The following is a 17,366-nucleotide window of genomic DNA, read 5'->3' on the forward strand; positions in this document are numbered from 1 at the left end:
TTCTTAGAATTACTTTCTGCTTTTTAGGGGGTGATGGTATCTCTGTGGGGCCCTGTAAGAAAGCTCAGATAGTTAAGTCTAAGTTAGACTATCTGTAGATTCTGCAGCCAGTCTCAGAGTAATGGGTAAGATTGTCTGAAATTCTGGCTAGAAGTGTAGTATGATGAAGAGTACCATGGCATCATTCTGGACTGGGTAGAGTTGTTGTTGTTTTTGGGGCCCCATCTTCCTTCTGGAGACGTCAGAGATTGCTATTGGAAAAACTTATTTTTTACCATGTAAGAAAGGATTCCAAGAAATCAAGAGTAAGCATGGAGAGAATTAGAATCTTGAAGACAATGGTCCCTTTTTATTGGTTTCCTTTTGTCCCACACCAGAGGGCTCTTCTGATATGGGACTGAAGAATCTCTCAACCTTTTCTTTTAGCAATATGCTTGGGTTTAGAGAAGGAGTGAGCCAATTCCATCTCCAAAGCAAGCTTGTTTTATAATTGAATTGGAACAACAACTTTTTTAGGTTGAAAGAGATATAGATTTTAGGCAGTGAGATTTTACCCTGTGTAGACTGGTACCAATAGATATTTCTTTCTGCTGTAGACATCTGGATATCCAAGGCCTTATGATTTCTGGAAGATGGGTATTTCCATTACCATGGAAAGACAAAAACAGAACCCTACCCCAACCTTTGATTGTTAAATTTTTCTTACAACTTGTAGAGATGTCACATTGGTGGATGATCTTTTACTTCTCTTCATCAAGGGGTTTTTCCTGTTTGAATCAAATTTTTATTAATTTTGTTGGTACCCATAGCTTTTCTTCTCCTGCAGAAACAAAAGCAAAACCCCTTCCCCAACATAGGACATATCCAGGTTTTCATTCTGAGGTCAACACATCTTTGAAATAAATTGGTTGGTTTAGCTCAGGAGTTTTGTCTGTCGTCCAACGTCTCTCCACAGCTGTTGTTCCTTTCTCAACATCATTGAGAAAATTCAAGGCTAACAAAGCACTACGCAATCTATTTCTAGGAGTCATTGTTGCTGTTTATTTAGCATATCCTTTAAAGTTTGATTGGATCTTTCTATGACTGCTTGGCTTGTGGAATTATGAAGTATACCTGTAACATGCTTTATATTGTAATAAGCAAAGAACTGTCTCATTTTATTGGAGACATATGCTGGGGCATTGTCTATCTTAATTTGTGCAGGTATCCCCATGATGGCCATAACTTCTAATAGGTGTGTAATCACAGAATCAGCCTTTTCAGAACTCATAGGAGTTGCCCACTGAAATCCTGAATAGGTGTCAATGGTATGGTGTATGTACTTTAATCTTCCAAATTCTGCAAAATGAAACACATCCACCTGCCAAATTTCATTTCTTTGTATACCTTTTGGATTGCTCCCTGTAGGTAATGGAGTTTGGTTATAGAAGGAACAAGTAGGACATTTTTTCACAATATCCTTAGCTTGTTGCCAAGTGATGGAGAAATCCTCCTTCAACCCTTTGCTATTTACTTGGTGTTTCTTATGACATTCTGAGGCTTCTATCACATTACCTATTAGTAACTGATCAATCTCATCATGACTTTGTGCTAGAGGTCCTGGCAGACCTGTATGGGATCTGATATATCTATATCTATATCTATATCTGTATCTGTATCTGTATCTGTATCTGTATCTGTATCTGTATCTGTATCTGTATCTGTATCTATATCTATATCTATATCTATACCTATATCTATATCTATATCATCTATATCTATATCTATATCTATATCATCTATATCTATATCTATATCTATAATATATCTATCATGCTATCATACATATATATATATATATGTATATATATATATATATATACTGTTCCCTTTTTCTGATGATTTCTTGCAATTGTATGAATAATGAAGTTAATTCTGTATTATCAGGAATAAATTCAGCAGTTTCAATATGTAAAACAATTCTCTCTGCGTATTGAGAGTCAGTGACTATATTATGGGGTTCTGTGAAGTCCATCAGTACTATAAGAATAGCATACAGTTCTGCCTTTTTTACAGAGTTGTATGGACTTTGTACCACTTTACTTAAGTCTCCTGATTTATATCCTGCTTTCCCTGGTTTATTTGCATCAGTATAGAATGTGAGGAATCTAGAAATTGGCTTTTGTCATACAGTGTGAGGAAGGACTCATTCAGTCTTCTTTATGAATTCTATTCTCTTGCTTTTGGGATAATGGTTATTAATCTCTCCCAAAAAATTACTGCAGGCTCTCTGCCAGTATCCATTATCTTTCCACAGTGATGAAATTTCCTCATTAGTTAAAGGTACTACAATTTCTGCTGGGTCCATTCCTGTCAGCTGGCAAAGTCTTAATTTACCTTTTTGAATCAAATCAGAGATCTTTTCTATATAAGTCTTTAACTTCTTATTTGGTTTACATGGTAGGAATATCCATTCCAATATAATATCTTCCCTCTGCATCAAAATATCTGTGGGGGAATGTCTGGAGGGGAATATGACAAGAATGCATTTAAGTTCTGGATCCACATGATCCACATGTGTTTCTTGAATTGTCTTTTCTACTAGAGCCAATTCTTTCTCATCTTTGGCTGATAATTCTCTTGGACTATTTAATTCTTTATACCCTTCTAGAGTATTAGCCAAATTTTGTAGTCCATCTTTGGGTATTCCCATGATACCCAATAAGTTGGAAATGCTTCCTAACAACTTTTGAAAATCATTAAGAGTCTTCAATTGATTTGTCCTTAGTTGTACCTTTTGGTGTCTAATTTTTTGTAGCTCTATCTTATATCCTAAATAATTAATAGAATCTCCTCTTTGTATTTTTTCAGGAGCAATTTGCAGTCCCCAAAACTTTTTTTACTTCTTCCAACATGCTTTCTAATGTGTCTAACTTTGGATCAGCTAATAGGATATCATCCATATAGTGATAAATTATGCATTGTGGAAACTTTGCATGAATTATCTCCAATGGTTTTTGTACAAAGTATTGGCACAAGGTAGGGCTGTTTAACATTCCCTGTGGGAGGACCTTCCATTGATATCTCTTGACTGGCTGGGAATTGTTATAATTAGGTACTGTGAAGGCAAATTTTTCTCTATCATTTTCTTGTAAGGGTATGGTAAAGAAACAGCCTTTTAAGTCAATAACTATTATAGGCCATTCTTTGGGTAGCAGAGAGGGCAAGGGCATCCCAGTCTGTAGGGAGCCCATCGGCTGAATTACTTTATTAATAGCTCTCAGATCTGTGAGCATTCTCCAATTACCAGACTTTTTTTTTAAAACAACAAATACAGGAGAATTCCAAGGGCTGGTAGATTCTTCAATGTGTTGAGCATTTAACTGCTCTTGAACCAGCTGTTCTAAAGCTTGTAGCTTCTATTTTGTCAAAGGCCATTGTCCAACCCAGACAGGTTTATTAGTTAGCCATTTTAAAGGTAAGACAGTTGGTACTTTTGAGAGTTCAGCAGCAATTGTGCTCTGTTTGTATACAGCCTGAATGGTTGGTGACTTTTTTATAGCATGTTATGATATTATTCCTAGAAACATGCATTGGCCTGTATTCCTTTTCTGAAAGTGTAGGAATTTTAATCTGGGTATTCCACTGTTGTAACAGATCTTGGCCCCAAAGATTCACTGCTACAGTGGCCACTTATGGCTTCAGCCTTCCTCTCTGTCCTTCTGGCCCTATGCATTCAACCCATCTCGAACTCTGTTTTATCTGAGATAGGGTGCCAATCCCTAAAAGTTGGACATCTACCTCTTGAAGAGGCCAATTTAAATGCCATGATTTTGGTGTAATTATAGTCACATCCGCACCTGTGCCTACCAGGCCCTCCACAACCACACCATTAATTCGAATTCTAAGCTTTGGTCTTTGTTCATTTATGGAAGTCTGCCAAAATATTTGTTTTATTGTGTTCTTTGGAAATTTTGATTCATCTATCAGAGCTGTTTTATTATCCATTGCAGTATCAGTTTTTAAATTAGGCATTGGTTTATTCAGTTGTTCTGGAGAGGAATTTATGTTCTTCTGAAACATATGATTCCATGGACCTTATCTTATCAATTACTGATAATCTTTCTTTCTTATATAGTGTCTGAGTAGCCACAACTTCACTTTGGAGAGTTACTGTTCTATTCATTAAATATTCATATTTATTATCAATAAAATCAATTTTGGGTACAAGCCTGTTTTGTAAATCCTGGTTAGCAGTTTCCAGAGAAAGAATCTTTTTATGTAAGCCTTCATTGCTATCTTTCAAAGCCTGTATCAGTCCCAATAATGACTCATCTTTATTATTATTATTAAACCAGTATTTGAACACTGTGTGATTATTACAATGAATGTCAAAATGGTACAAGCCAGATATGTCTTAGGAAGGTCATATATTTCCAGGAAAATGTCATTCGTCATACAGGCAAAAAAGTTTTTAAATTCTTGTGAGGTAATGTTGTCAGCCATATTACAAGAATTACTCAAAATTTGTTAGTCAGTTTTAAGGTATAAAATTATCAAGTACTTGAAATAAAACGCTGGTTTGCCTATCTTACCTCTCAGTGGTTTTGGGGGGTGTAGTAGTGCTTTTCAGCCAGAAGGAAGATCTGGTATAGCTCCAAAGCAGGTCCTGCTGGCGACCTTGGCTGGCAGCAACTGAAGGCAGAAGCCAAGATGGCAGGGAGCCGGCACTCAGGGAGGATGGGGACTGCCTCTGAGACAGGACTTAGCTGTTCTCCTTTTTCAGGAATGGAATCATATAGGCGTTCCCTGGTTTTATGGAACTCTGCAGGCAGGTTTAGGTACCCACCAGCTGGGGAGGAGGCTGAGGATGGGAGCCACTCAGACCTTTGGAATTTGCCCCACTTGAGTGCCAGATATTTGTTTAATTATTAAGGCAACTCCACGTAGTTAAAAGGGAGGTTTATTTTGTAGGGTAACTTACAACTGAAGGGATAGGTTACAGGGTCTGGGAAAGGTGTAGCACAGTCCAGTGGTGTTTTCTGGAGAACTCTGCTCGGTCTACCTCCAGCATCCAGGATCCAGGAACCAGGAGAGCTGGCCCATAGGCTCTCAGGTCTTCAGAGGTCCTCTCTCGGCTCCACCTTATAGGCGTAACAGTTACCAAAGTCTCAAAGGGGGTAGTACTTCCAGGTCAAAGCTGGAATGGCTACCCACTACACACTATCACCAAAAGATAACAGGAATTAACAATCACTGTTCATTAGTATCCCTTAATATCAATGGACTTAATTCACTTATAAAAAGACACAGGGGCTAACAGAATGGATACAAAATCAGGACCCATCTTTATGCTGCATACAAGAAACACACCTCAACTTCAAAGACAGACAGACACTACCTCAGAGTAAAAGACTGGGGAAAGACTTTCCAATCAAATGGACTGAAGATGCAAGCTGGTGTAGCTATCCTATTATCTAACAAAATAGACTTCAAACTAAAGTCAATCAAAAGAGATCAAGAAGGACATTACATACTCATCACAGGAAAGATCCACCAAGATGAAGTTTCAATTCTGAACATTTATGCCCCAAAATACAAACACACCCACATATATAAAAGAAACATTACTAAAGCTTAAATCACACATCAAACCCAACACATTAATAGTGGGAGACTTCAACACCCCATTCTCACCACTGGACAGATCTGCCAGACTGAAACTTAACAGAGAAATAAGTAATCTAACAGATGTTATGACTCAAATAGACTTAATCGATATCTACAGAACATTCCACCATAACAAAAAAGAATATGCCTTTTTTTCAGCACCCCATGGAACCTTCTCTAAAATCAACCACATATTTGGTCACAAAGCAAATCTCAACAGACACAAAAAATTGAAATAACCTCCTGTGTTTTATCAGACCACCATGGCTTAAAGTTAGATTTCAACAACAGCAAAAATTACAGAAAACCTACAATCTCATGGAAACTGAATAATGACCAACTGAATCACCAATGGGTTAAGGAAGAAATAAAGAAAGAAAGAAAAGACTTCCTAGAATTCAATGAAAATGAATGTACTACATATCCAAAATTAATGGGACACTATGAAAGCAGTGCTAAGAGGAAAACTCATAGCACTAAATGCCCACATAAAGAAGTTGGAGAAATCTCACACTAGTGACTTAACAGTACACCTAAAAACTCTAGAACAAAAAGAAGCAAAGTTACCCAAGAGGAACAGACACCAGGAAATAATCAAATTGAGAATTGAAATCAATAAAATAAAAACAAAGAGAACAATACAAAGAATCAGTGAAACAAAGAGTTGGTTCTTTGAGAAAATCAACAAGATAAACAAGCCATTATCCAAACTAATCAAAAGACAGAGAGAGAGCATCCAAATTAACAAAATCAGAAATGAAAGGGGGAACATAAAAACAGACAAGGAAATCCAGAGAATCATCATACTTCAAACACCTGTACTCCACAAAATTGGAAAATCTAAAAGAAATGGACAATTTTCTGAATAGGTACCACATATCAAAGTTTAATCAAAACCAGATAAACAATTTAAATAGACCAATAACCCCTAAGGAAATAGAAACAGTCATTAAAAGTCTCCCAAACAAAAAAAGCCCAGGACCCAATGGTTTCAATGTAGAATTCTACCGGATTTTCAAAGAAGAGTTAATATCAATACTCTTCAAATTGTTTCATACAATAGAAATAGAAGGAATGTTACCTCTTGTATAATATTAGAGTGACCAGACTTAATATTCTACATCCCAGGGGCTCAGGAGAGAGAACTATGAACAGCAAGGACTTTTTTCAGGAAATAGAATCTCAGCACTCCAAACTCTTAGTCCAGTCATTTATTCTTCCAAATCTTTTTCTTTGTTCTTCCCATGCCCTGGGAGTCCCGGTATATATACACTTACACGCAGTAATCCCTTGGCAGTGCAAAGCCAGGGTCAGACAGAGGGGTGATAAGAATCACATAGAGGGGTAATAATTGTTAATTATCATTTGCAACCCAAAAGGGAAGTGACTTACAGGGAAATGAATTAACTAAAGGCTAAATTCAGGTAATATCTAAGAAGAGGGATCTTATGTGCTCAACTATAACCTTAAACGTGATTGGTAGAAAATGCTAGGTCAATGGGAGAAAATAAAACTGCCTTCTTTTTTCCTGTGGCTCTTATCTGTTCAAGCTGTATGCTCTTTTTCTGCAGGGTAGGAGAAAGTGTGCTCAGTCGCTAGGCAACCTGTGTACAGCTAGATGCCTATAGAGATAGTTAAAGGGAGATCTGGAACTAGAGGTAAGATTTGGGAAAGGAGGAAGTAAAGCTTAATTGGCACATCTTCCAGGCCTTCTCAAACAGGTAGCCTGGACGCTCAAGTCTGTTCTTAGAGAGTACAGAGGTATCTCTGATAAGGTACTTTTCTCCATCTGGGGATGGACCTGGCTGGATGCTGCCAATGAAGATAATAACAGGGAGGCTTGAACTGAGGTTCAGGAATACAAGGAGCATACCTAAACATAATAAAGGCAATTTACAACAGGCCAACAGCCAACATCAAATTAAATGGAGAGAAATTCCAAGTTATTCCACTAAAATCAGGAACAAGACAGGGATGTCTGCTCTCCCTATATTTATTCAATATACTACTTGAAATTCTAGCTAGAGCAAAAAAACAACAAAAAGAGATCAAGGGGATAGAAATTGGAAAGGAAGAAGTCAAACTTTTACTATTTGCAGATGATATGATAGTATACATAAGTGACCCCAAAAATTTTACCAGGGAACTCCTACAGCTGATAAACACCTTTAGTAATGTGGCAGGAGATAAGATTAACTCAAAAAATCAGTAACCCTCTTATATACAAATGATAAATGGGCTGAGAAAGAAATCAGAGAAACATCACCCTTTACAATAGCCACAAATAATATAAAATACCTGGGGTAACTCTAACTAAGCAAGTGAAAGATCTGTATGACAAGAACTTTAAGTCTCTAAAGAAAGAAATTGAAGAAGATATCAGAAAATGGAGAGATCTCCCATGCTCATGGATAGGTAGGATTAACATAGTAAAAATGGCAATCTTACCAAAAGCAGTCTACAGATTCAATGCAATCCCCATCAAAATCCCAATGCAATTCTTCACAAACATGGAAAGACCGATATTGATATTCAAGTTCATTTGGAAAAACAGTAAACCCAAGATAGCTAAAAGAATCCTGTACAACAAAGCCACCTCTGGAGGCTTCACCCTGACCTCAAGCTCTACTATAGAGCTGTAGTAGTAAAAACAGCTTGGTATTGGCATAAAAACAGACACTTGAATCAATGGAATATAATTGAAGACCCTAACATTAATCCACACACCTATAAACTCCTGATTTTTGACAAAGAAGCCAAAACTATACAATGGAAAAAAGGAAGCATCTTCAGTAAATGGTGCTGGCATAACTGGATGTCAACATGTAGAAGATTGCAAATAGATCCATATCTGTCATGATGCACAAAACTCAAGTCAAAGTGGATCAAATACCTCAATATAAAACCAGTTACACTGAACCTGATAGAAGAGAAAGTAGGAAATAGTCTTGAACACATTGGCACAGGAGACCACTTCCTAAACATAACACCAGTAGCACAGACACTGAGAGCAACAATTAATAAATGGACCTCCTGAAACTGAGAAGCTTCTGTAAGGCAAAGAACACAGTAAATAAGACAAACAACAGCCTACAGAGTGGAAAAAGATCTTCACCAACCTCACATCTTGCAGAGGGCTGATCTCCAAAATATATGAAGAACTTAAGAAACTAGACATCAAAATAATGAACAATCCAATTAAAAAATGGGCTATAGAGCTAAACAGAATTCTCAAAGGAAGAATGTCAAATAGCTGAAAGATGTTTAAGGAATTGCTCAGCATCCTTAGTCATCAGGGAGATGCAAATCAAAACAACTCTGAGATACCATCTTACACCTCTCAGAATGGCTAAGATCAAAAGCACTGCAGACAGCTTATGTTGGAGAGGATGTGGAGCAAGGGGAACACTCCTCCACTGTTGGTGGGACTGCAAGCTTGTATAGCCACTTTGGAAATCAGTGTGGTGGTTTCTCAGAAAATTGGGAACTAATCTTCCTCAAGACCCAGCTATACTGCTCTTGGGCATATACCCAAGGAATCATACCACAGGGACCCATGCTCAACTATGTTCATAGCAGCATTATTTGTAATAGTCAGAACGTGGAAACAACCTAGATGCCCCTGAACTAAAGAATGGATTAAGAAAATGTGTTACATATACACAATGGAGTACTACTCAGTAGAGAAAAACAATGACATCATGAAATTTGCAGGCAAATGGATGGAACTAGAAAACATCATCCTGAGTGAGGTAACCCAGACTCAGAAGAACAAACATGGTATGCACTCACTCATAAGTGGATACTACATGTAAAGCAAAGATAAGCAGACAACAACCCACAACTCTGGAGAGGCTGGCTGACAGGGGGCAGGAGGGTGGGGAGGACGGGACACCCAAAGAGGAACAGATGGGTCACCCTGGGAGGAGGTGATAGATGAGATCTCCATGGGTGGACTGGGGATGAGGGGTGGGCAGTGGAGGGTAGGGGTTGGGGGATGAGAACATGGGGGAATGGGATGGTCAAGCTGGAACAAGGATGGAATGGGAGAGCAGTAAGGGAGATACCATGATGGTAGGGATGGGGGGAGGCCTGGTACTGGAGGAGTTGCCGGGTGTCCTCAGGGATGACCCCAGCTTAGACTGCTAGAAATGGTGGAGAGGGCACCTGAACTGAGCTGGCTCACCCCAGCGATCGGATTGGTGAATGCCCTCACTGTCATCACAGAGCTTTTCTCTGGTGGGGCTGGTGGGGGCAGATGTGGAATCTATGGCCAGGCACCCAGCAGAGCTCTGGGAGTCTGGTTGGGGAGAGGGATGGGGGATTCTGTGAGCTAGTGCATCAGGATCATGATGGGGAAACCTGCAGAGACAACCAGGCCAAACTAATGGGAACTCATGGAGGTTGGATCAATGGCTATGGAGCCTGCATGGGACTGGACTAGGCCCTCTGCATGGCGAGACAACTGTGTAGGTTGATCTGCTTGGGGGGGGGGTCCCTGGCAGTGGAATCAGAGTCCATCCCTGATGCATGAGCAGGCTTTTTGGAGCCCACTACCTATGATGGGACACCTCATGCAGCCTTCGGGCAGGGGGAAGGACTTGGACTTGCCTCTACTGGATGTGCCTCCCATGGGAGGCCTTGCCTTCTTGTTGGGGGAAGGGAGGGTGGGTTGGGAGGGGGAGCCTGGGGAGGTTTGATGAGGGAGGAGGTAGATCTTTGGTTGGTATGTAGAATGAATGAATAAATTTTCTTTAAAAAAAAGTTCTGTTATCCAACCCATGTAAATTACGTGTAGTTAATTTTATGCATGCTACACATTTTTGCTGTGATGTTTAGTGTAGTCTTAATACTAAATTCTTTAACTGGACTAAATAGATTATGTCACTTGGTATTCTGAGTGACAACACTTTCTTGTTGTGTTCATTCACTGAGCCACCATGTCACCTGTAATGCCCCAGGCAACTGGCCCTCACTCATACCAGGATAGATTTATGTATGCCATGTTTGGAGTTATCCAAAACCCAGAGTTAAAATTATATGGCTTTCATGTCACAACTGATTTTTATCCACTGTTGCTGGGTGCATTTCTGTTGATTGCATAAATTAGGCAGAGGTGGGACATTCTGGATATGGGATGCCATCTGCAAAGATTTAGTTCTGCTGATGTCATTTTCAGAATGTATACTGCAAGTACTTTCACCAAAGTTCTCTCTCATGTGTGTGCATGTGCGAGTCTGTGTGTACAGCTGTTTCTGACAGTTGTTCATTTGTCTGTTGGTTGACATAGAGTTGATAGAGTATCTTTTTTTGTTATTAATCAATTTATTTATTTTTTCTATTATAAGCTTGATACAGTATAAATTCTTATCCTAATAATGAAATGTTTGATTGAGTATTGCCCAGTAATTGAGTAAAACCAAAACTTACTATAAGCCACAATCATCCTAGGGCCCCCCCTGCTATGTAGCCTCCCTGGTTCTATGGGTTGCAGTCTGATTGTTCTTTGCTTTATATCTAGAATCCACTTATGAGTGAGTACATACCATGCTTGTCCTTCTGGGTTTGGTTACCTCACTCAGGATGATTTTTTCTAGTTCCATCCATTTGTCTGCAAATTTCATGCTGTCTCTGCTTTTTTTCTGCTGAGTTTATATACCACATTTTTTTAATCCATTCTTCAGTTGATGGGCATCTAGGTTGTTTCCAGGTTCTGGCTATTACAAATAGTGCTGCTATGAACATAGTTGAGCATGTATCTTTGTGGTATGATTGAGCATTCCTTGGGTATATGCCCAAGAGTGGTATGGCAGGGTCTTGAGGTAGTTCAATTCCTAATTTTCTGTGAAACCGCCATACTGATTTCCACAGTGGTTGTACAAGTTTGCATTCCCACCAACAATGGAGGAGTGTTCCCTTTGCTCTGCACCCTCTCCAACATTGACTGTCATTAGTGTTTTTGATCATAGCCATTCTGACAGGTGTAAGGTGGTATCTCAGAGTTGTTTTGATTTGCATTTCTCTGATGATTAAGGATGTTGAGCATTTCTTTAAATATCTTTCAGCCATTTGTGATTCTTCTTTTGAGAATTCTGTTTAGCTCTTTAGCCTATTTTTTAAAATTGGATTGTTCAGTATTTTGATGTCTAGTTTCTTGAGTTCTTTATATACTTTGGAGATCAGTCCTCTGTCAGATGTGGGGTTGGTGAAGGTCTTTTTCCATTCTGTAGGTTGTCTTTTTGTCATATTGACCGTGTCTTTTGCCCTACAAAAACTTCTCAGTTTCAAGAGGCCCCATTTATTAATTGTTGTGCTCCATGTCTGTGCTGCTGGTGTTATATTTAGGAAGTGATCTCTGGTGCCAATGCATTCAAGTGTACTTCCTACTTTCTCTTCTATTAAGTTTAGTATATGTTGAGGTCTTTGATCTACTTGGACTTGAGTTTTCCCCGGGTGCTTCAAGTGTCTTTGGGTCATAAAATAACTATCCACTGGACATCAAAACTACAGGTTATTCTTTTCCTCTGATATTTTGTGTATGTTCCCTCTTCAATTGAATTGATAAAGCAAGCAAAACCTAAAATTGAATTAATTTCAGATTTGTAATAACAATTATATCAGTCTAACTCAGTGTTAACTAGGACCTGTGGACTATATGGACTAAACTGACAGTCTCTCAGATATATTGGCACTGCCTCTGAATTCTTTATGTCCTAGGAGCCACTCTACCATCAGAATCATGGAACTGAGAGCAGTTTTCATGAAACTCATGGGAGGAGTTACAGTGTCACCGTGTTTATTAAATAGGTTTAATTTTACCAGGTATCTCCAGAGCATCTACCGTATGCCAGGTGTTTAGGATGAGGAAAGAAGAGCATGAATATTATTATCCAGCAGCTTTTGACCTAGTGAGGGAAGTAGCTATCCATGAAGCTCAGCTTAATGACTTGCCTGTGGACATGAGAATAGATCTGTGTAAGAGCCAAGAACTTAAGTTAGTTGGCAGAATGCTTGTTGGCCACTCATGAAACCCTGGGTTTGGTCCTCACACTATGGAAACTGAGTATGGCGGTGTAGGCCTGAAATTACAGTGCATGGAAGGTGGAGGCTGGAGATTCAAAAGTTCAAGGTCAGCCTTGGTTACTAGCAAATTTGAGGCCAGTATGGGCTACCCTGTCTCAAACAAAACCAATGAAACAACAGTATCCTCCAGGCTATAGAAGTATGGATTTAGGGGCCACCATACCATCTAGCTGGTGTGTATTATTAGGATGCAGGAAACATGAAGAGAGGACTTTGGTAAGATTTTCTGGGGGAGGGGCACTCATTCAGGGCCATGGAAATTAGAAAACATTTCATGTAAAGTTAAATACTCCAGAACAAATTCCCTTTTCACTGTGGTTTGCTTTTGAGGGGATTTGATAATTTCATTCCAAGATCAAGTTTCTATCAAGCTGAGTCTAGCTTTCTGTCTGTAAGAATGGCAGACATTTATGGGACAGTTCCTGTGTTCTGGATACCTGTCCTCCAGCTCTCAAGAGATGCTTCACAGTGTGGTTAGTACCCATAGGACTTAGAGGATCGAAGTCAAGACCTCCACACATACCTATGTAACTGGCAAATGCAGAGCTGGGCTTTACATCCAATGTCTGTTTGATTCATAGGCCATGGATTTCCCCACACAGAGTGCGGCCACTTCCACCCAGGGCTCTTTAGATGGTGACCGCAATGTGACAAGGTGATGACATTGGGCAGAGTCCATGTATGCTATTCCATTCTCTATTAATTTAACCAGATGAGGTTTGGGCAAGTCTTGGAGCTAGATATTTTCCCCACTGGCTCTGTGATTTGAGAGCTTAGTTCTGGCTAGGTCTGAGACAGGACAACACTGGCATGAGCTGCTATTCAGTTCTAGAGGGCAATTGAATCTTGGAGGTTAGGGCCCGCAATGATCCAGAGAGCAGTGAGTCTCTTGATTCCCAAACAACCTACCCCAGCAGTGGTTAATCTGTGGTGACTCGATGAGCTAGTTACCTAGGGGCTGTGACTCTCTCCCTGATGTACTAATGCTCAGAGACCCTAGATGCATGAGGAGAAATAATTTCTTTTTGGAAAACAGGGTTGCAGTAAGTGACCTTAGTCCTTGAGGCTTAAAAGGCTGTGCTTAAGCCAGGAAGTGGTGGCTCAGGCCTTTAATTCCAGCACTTGGGGAGCAAAGGCAGGCAGATCTCTGTGAGTTCAAGGCCAGCCTGGGCTATAGAGTAAGTTCCAGGAAAGGCGTCAAAGCTGCACAGAGAAACCCTGTCTTGAAAAACAAAAAACAAAAAAACAAACAAAACAATGCTGTCCTTAGCAGTGAGGTACAGTGGACCCAAAGCTTGGAGGATTGGACACGCAAGGCTTCAAGTGGGCTCTACCTGGAGACTGTCACATTGTTTTTCTCAGACTCTTAGCTGAGGCTAGCCCTCCTCTCCTGGACCACCTGCTTATATCTGGAGATGACTGCTTCCTCTCTTGTCCAGTAGATCATGCCTGAAGGGTATGCCTGCTTCCACCTCTCATCACCCTAGAAAGAGAAAGGCTTTGCTTTTATCTAGAGAGGAACTGTGAGTCTATATGATTTATGATCTTATCAGTGCTGACATCTGTATCTCCTGCAAATTATCACTGGATAATTATTTCTATAGTAATTTACATTTTCTCATTGCTCAAATCTCCATGGAAAGACCCACATCTCCAGCTTCTCTCCTTTACTTCCCATGGCATTTACATATGGAAACTTATTTCTTGCAGGTAATCCAAAGCCTACAACTCTTTATTTGAATATCCATCTCCCTCATTCTAGGCTCACAAGGGAGAATCACAATGTGTACTTCTTCAAACAAAATTACCACTGAATTTTCCTCCCAGAGGCCACTTGTGGTATTATGAGAGCGTGGACTTGGCAGTCAAGTCTGGATCTAGTTCTGCCCTGCCTATCAGTGTGACTTAGAACACATCAACTTTGAGTCGATTCGAATCTGCTACAGCTTGGGCTGCTGCATTGGCTCAAATGTGAAGTGCCTCTGCCAATGATTGCACAACGCCTCCTTCTTCTCTTGTTGCTTGTCAATAGTGGGCGAGGTGGCTGCCGCCACTCTAGACTTCTTGTCTGCATTTCAGCTGCTGGAAGAAGAAGTGGGACACAGAGAGGAGCACTTTTCCTCTTTGTGGAAGTTGCATACATGATTTCCACTTTCATTCCATGGACCAGAGCTTGAATGCCACAGCCATGGTCTCCAGGAAAACCAAACATAGTCTTAATTATTGACATTTATTCCTGTGCCACTGGGATGTTCCAGTTAAGAGAAAGAAGGAGAATATTTATCATAGTTTTGGTTCCCAGAGACAGTCCCTGAGACAGAGCTTAGCCTGTAGAATATTGAATCTGTGATGGAAGAACAGTTGAGCTATGATGCAGGCCCCACAACAGCCTCAGTGTCCCACACCAGGGTTTCTAAGATGACCACGCCTCACCTCCGTAAGTTAGTCCATCATTGGATGTAGAAAGAACATGGTCTGGGGAGGAACATGACTAGGCAGCCCTTGAAATTTATAGATTCTGATAGCTAGGGTCATGTACCCTCAGCACTATGGGTAGTTGAGCTGGCAAATACCTGATGGAAGTGGGTTCTAGGTGGTGCATCTTAGCAGATATCGTAGGCAGAGTGAGTGAGCTACTATCTCCCCATACTAGCTGGTCATGAGGCTCAATCTTGGAGGGCTTTGCAAAAGGACCTGGCTATGGCAAGCACACAGTCAGTCTTGACTACAGCATTGGAACTGACCAAATGTAGTTTTTGAAGGACATTTCTCTTCCAGAACAGGGACTAGAAGATTTAGCCACTCTGGTCTAATGATCAAATTTGGGAAATATGGTACTATAAAATCTTAAATTTTTATGTACATGAGTCAACATATAATTAAAAGTGCTAATAATTTATATTAGAAAAGAGAGATGACATTGTTTGAGCCTTTCTATGAGGTGGAAATATGAAAGAGCCTTCTATACATAGAATTTGTAGAGATCTGGAGTGCCGGTGCTGGCCAAGCTGTCACCGTGCCTCTGGCTAGAGATCTGTTACATCCTTCCTTGGAAGAGGCAAAGAAAAAACATAAGAAGAATCGGCTGGTTCAGAGCCCAAATTTTTACTTCAGGGATGTGAAATGTCCAGGTTGCTACAAGACTACAGTTTTCAGTCACGCTCACTGCGTAGGTTGCTCAGCAGTGTTGTGCCAGCCCACAGGAGGAAAAGCGAGACTCACAGAAGCCTGTTCATTTAGAAGAAAGCAACACTAATCATCTATACAAGTTCCTGAGTTTGTGTTTTTCACAGAAAGCCTTATCAAGTTCAGTGACTCTACCAAGACAATGTAACTGTGTTTTATTTTATAAAGTATGTAACAGTGATCTCCTATTTTGGTGTCAGTTTTTCAATAAAGTTTTAATTATGGACAAAAAAAGAATTTGTATGATATTCAGTACTTCTATTAAAAAAAAGGGTCACATGGAAGTTTCCTGAAATAAGATAGTACAATGAAAAATGCATTCATTAAACAAATAGTTAATGAGCACCCACTCTACAGACATTTCTGACATTAATGACAGTCAGCCTTTGCGGCCTGTGCAGTCTCTCACTGATGCTCTGGGTTTCACTTCTGAGCACTCTGCAGCCAGAATGAGCCTTTGAGATGTTTAATGCTGTTCCCTCTCCTCTCCCGCCTCCAGCACTGCTCGGTGTGTTTACAGCGCAGCTGCAGTCCTGGTGCCCTGCCAGTCCCTGCATGCTCTGACCCCTTGACAGTTTCTCAGGCCAACCAGTGAGTGTCTGAGTGAGGACTTCTGCATTTATCCTCCCCAGTGCCTGAGGCACTCCCCACAAGATGCATCATGGAGGTTACCGTGGCCTGTTATTTCATCACAGGCTGTCTCTGACCTTCTGTCTATAATGTCTTCACTTGCCGCTCACAGCTCAATTTCTCTTTATGCACAGCCCTTATTGCTCCCTGAAACTGTTTTTTCCTTGTTTATTGTTCGTGTTCCATGTCTTAGCCCCATAGAATCTGATGGTGTGAGCACTTTGTAATGACTGTTGTATACTTAAAGTGAACCCAGCAAGGGACAGGCACTCCCCAACGTCCTGTGAGTGAAGGACAGAGTGTGCTAACTTCTGGGAATGCAGCGATCACAAGGACAGTCATGCATGGGATTCTCATGGAATCAGTAGTTTACGAGCCCCATTCCAACAGTACTGCCAGTGAAAGTTGCACAAGTTGCTCTTTGAATATTCTGTAGTTGAAAATAGCACAGGGATTGGGAGTGTAACTCAGCATGTTCAATACAGCACTTCAGAAAAGTTCCCATCATCTTAGAGATGGGACATTTCCCAGCTCTGAATTTGTCATTTGGTGCAAATTAGAAGGTTGCTGCACATGCTCACATGCAGTTTTCTGTAGGGTAGGTATGGAAGGGCGATGGGGTGATGGAGAGGTACCAATAAGTGGTCCAGCTCTTCTCGAGGAAGCCATTTAATTGAGGATCCTGATGACTTAACTCCTGCCCCATCCAATTTCGGCCTCACTGTGTAGCTCACTTGCTGTCCCACCACTGGGAATATTGGTGTGCACCACTATTCCCAGATTCCTGAGCTTAGATTCTGGACTCATTTAAATATATG

The 17,366-nt window shown here is 40.4% G+C and overlaps 2 protein-coding genes across 10 annotated transcripts in view; both read left to right on the top strand.

Annotated features, from left to right (window-relative positions):
* The window catches only part of Eml6 (EMAP like 6), a 268,175-nt gene that overhangs the window by 58,602 nt on the left and 192,207 nt on the right, over window positions 1-17,366 (top strand). The gene's annotated exons all lie outside the window — the stretch shown is intronic.
* LOC114708330 (40S ribosomal protein S27-like) lies at window positions 12,510-16,142 on the top strand. Its single transcript, XM_037209316.1, has 3 exons — window positions 12,510-12,624; window positions 14,765-14,826; window positions 15,689-16,142. Exons 1-3 carry the CDS (start codon window positions 12,510-12,512, stop codon window positions 15,986-15,988), a joined length of 477 nt encoding a protein of 158 aa, XP_037065211.1. The 3' UTR covers window positions 15,989-16,142.

The sequence above is a fragment of the Peromyscus leucopus genome, chromosome 10, assembly GCF_004664715.2.
Source record: "Peromyscus leucopus breed LL Stock chromosome 10, UCI_PerLeu_2.1, whole genome shotgun sequence".
Classification (NCBI taxonomy): Eukaryota; Metazoa; Chordata; class Mammalia; order Rodentia; family Cricetidae; genus Peromyscus; species Peromyscus leucopus.

Excerpts from the sequence above, each read along its gene's own strand:
- LOC114708330 (XM_037209316.1), top strand. The coding sequence starts at position 12,510 with ATGAGGAAAGAAGAGCATGAATATTATTATCCAGCAGCTTTTGACCTA. Across the intron at positions 12,625-14,764 it reads GGACATGAGAATAGATCTGT|TGGGCGAGGTGGCTGCCGCC; the intron begins GTAAGAGCCAAG and ends GCTTGTCAATAG. Across the intron at positions 14,827-15,688 it reads TTCAGCTGCTGGAAGAAGAA|AGCCTTCTATACATAGAATT; the intron begins GTGGGACACAGA and ends GAAATATGAAAG.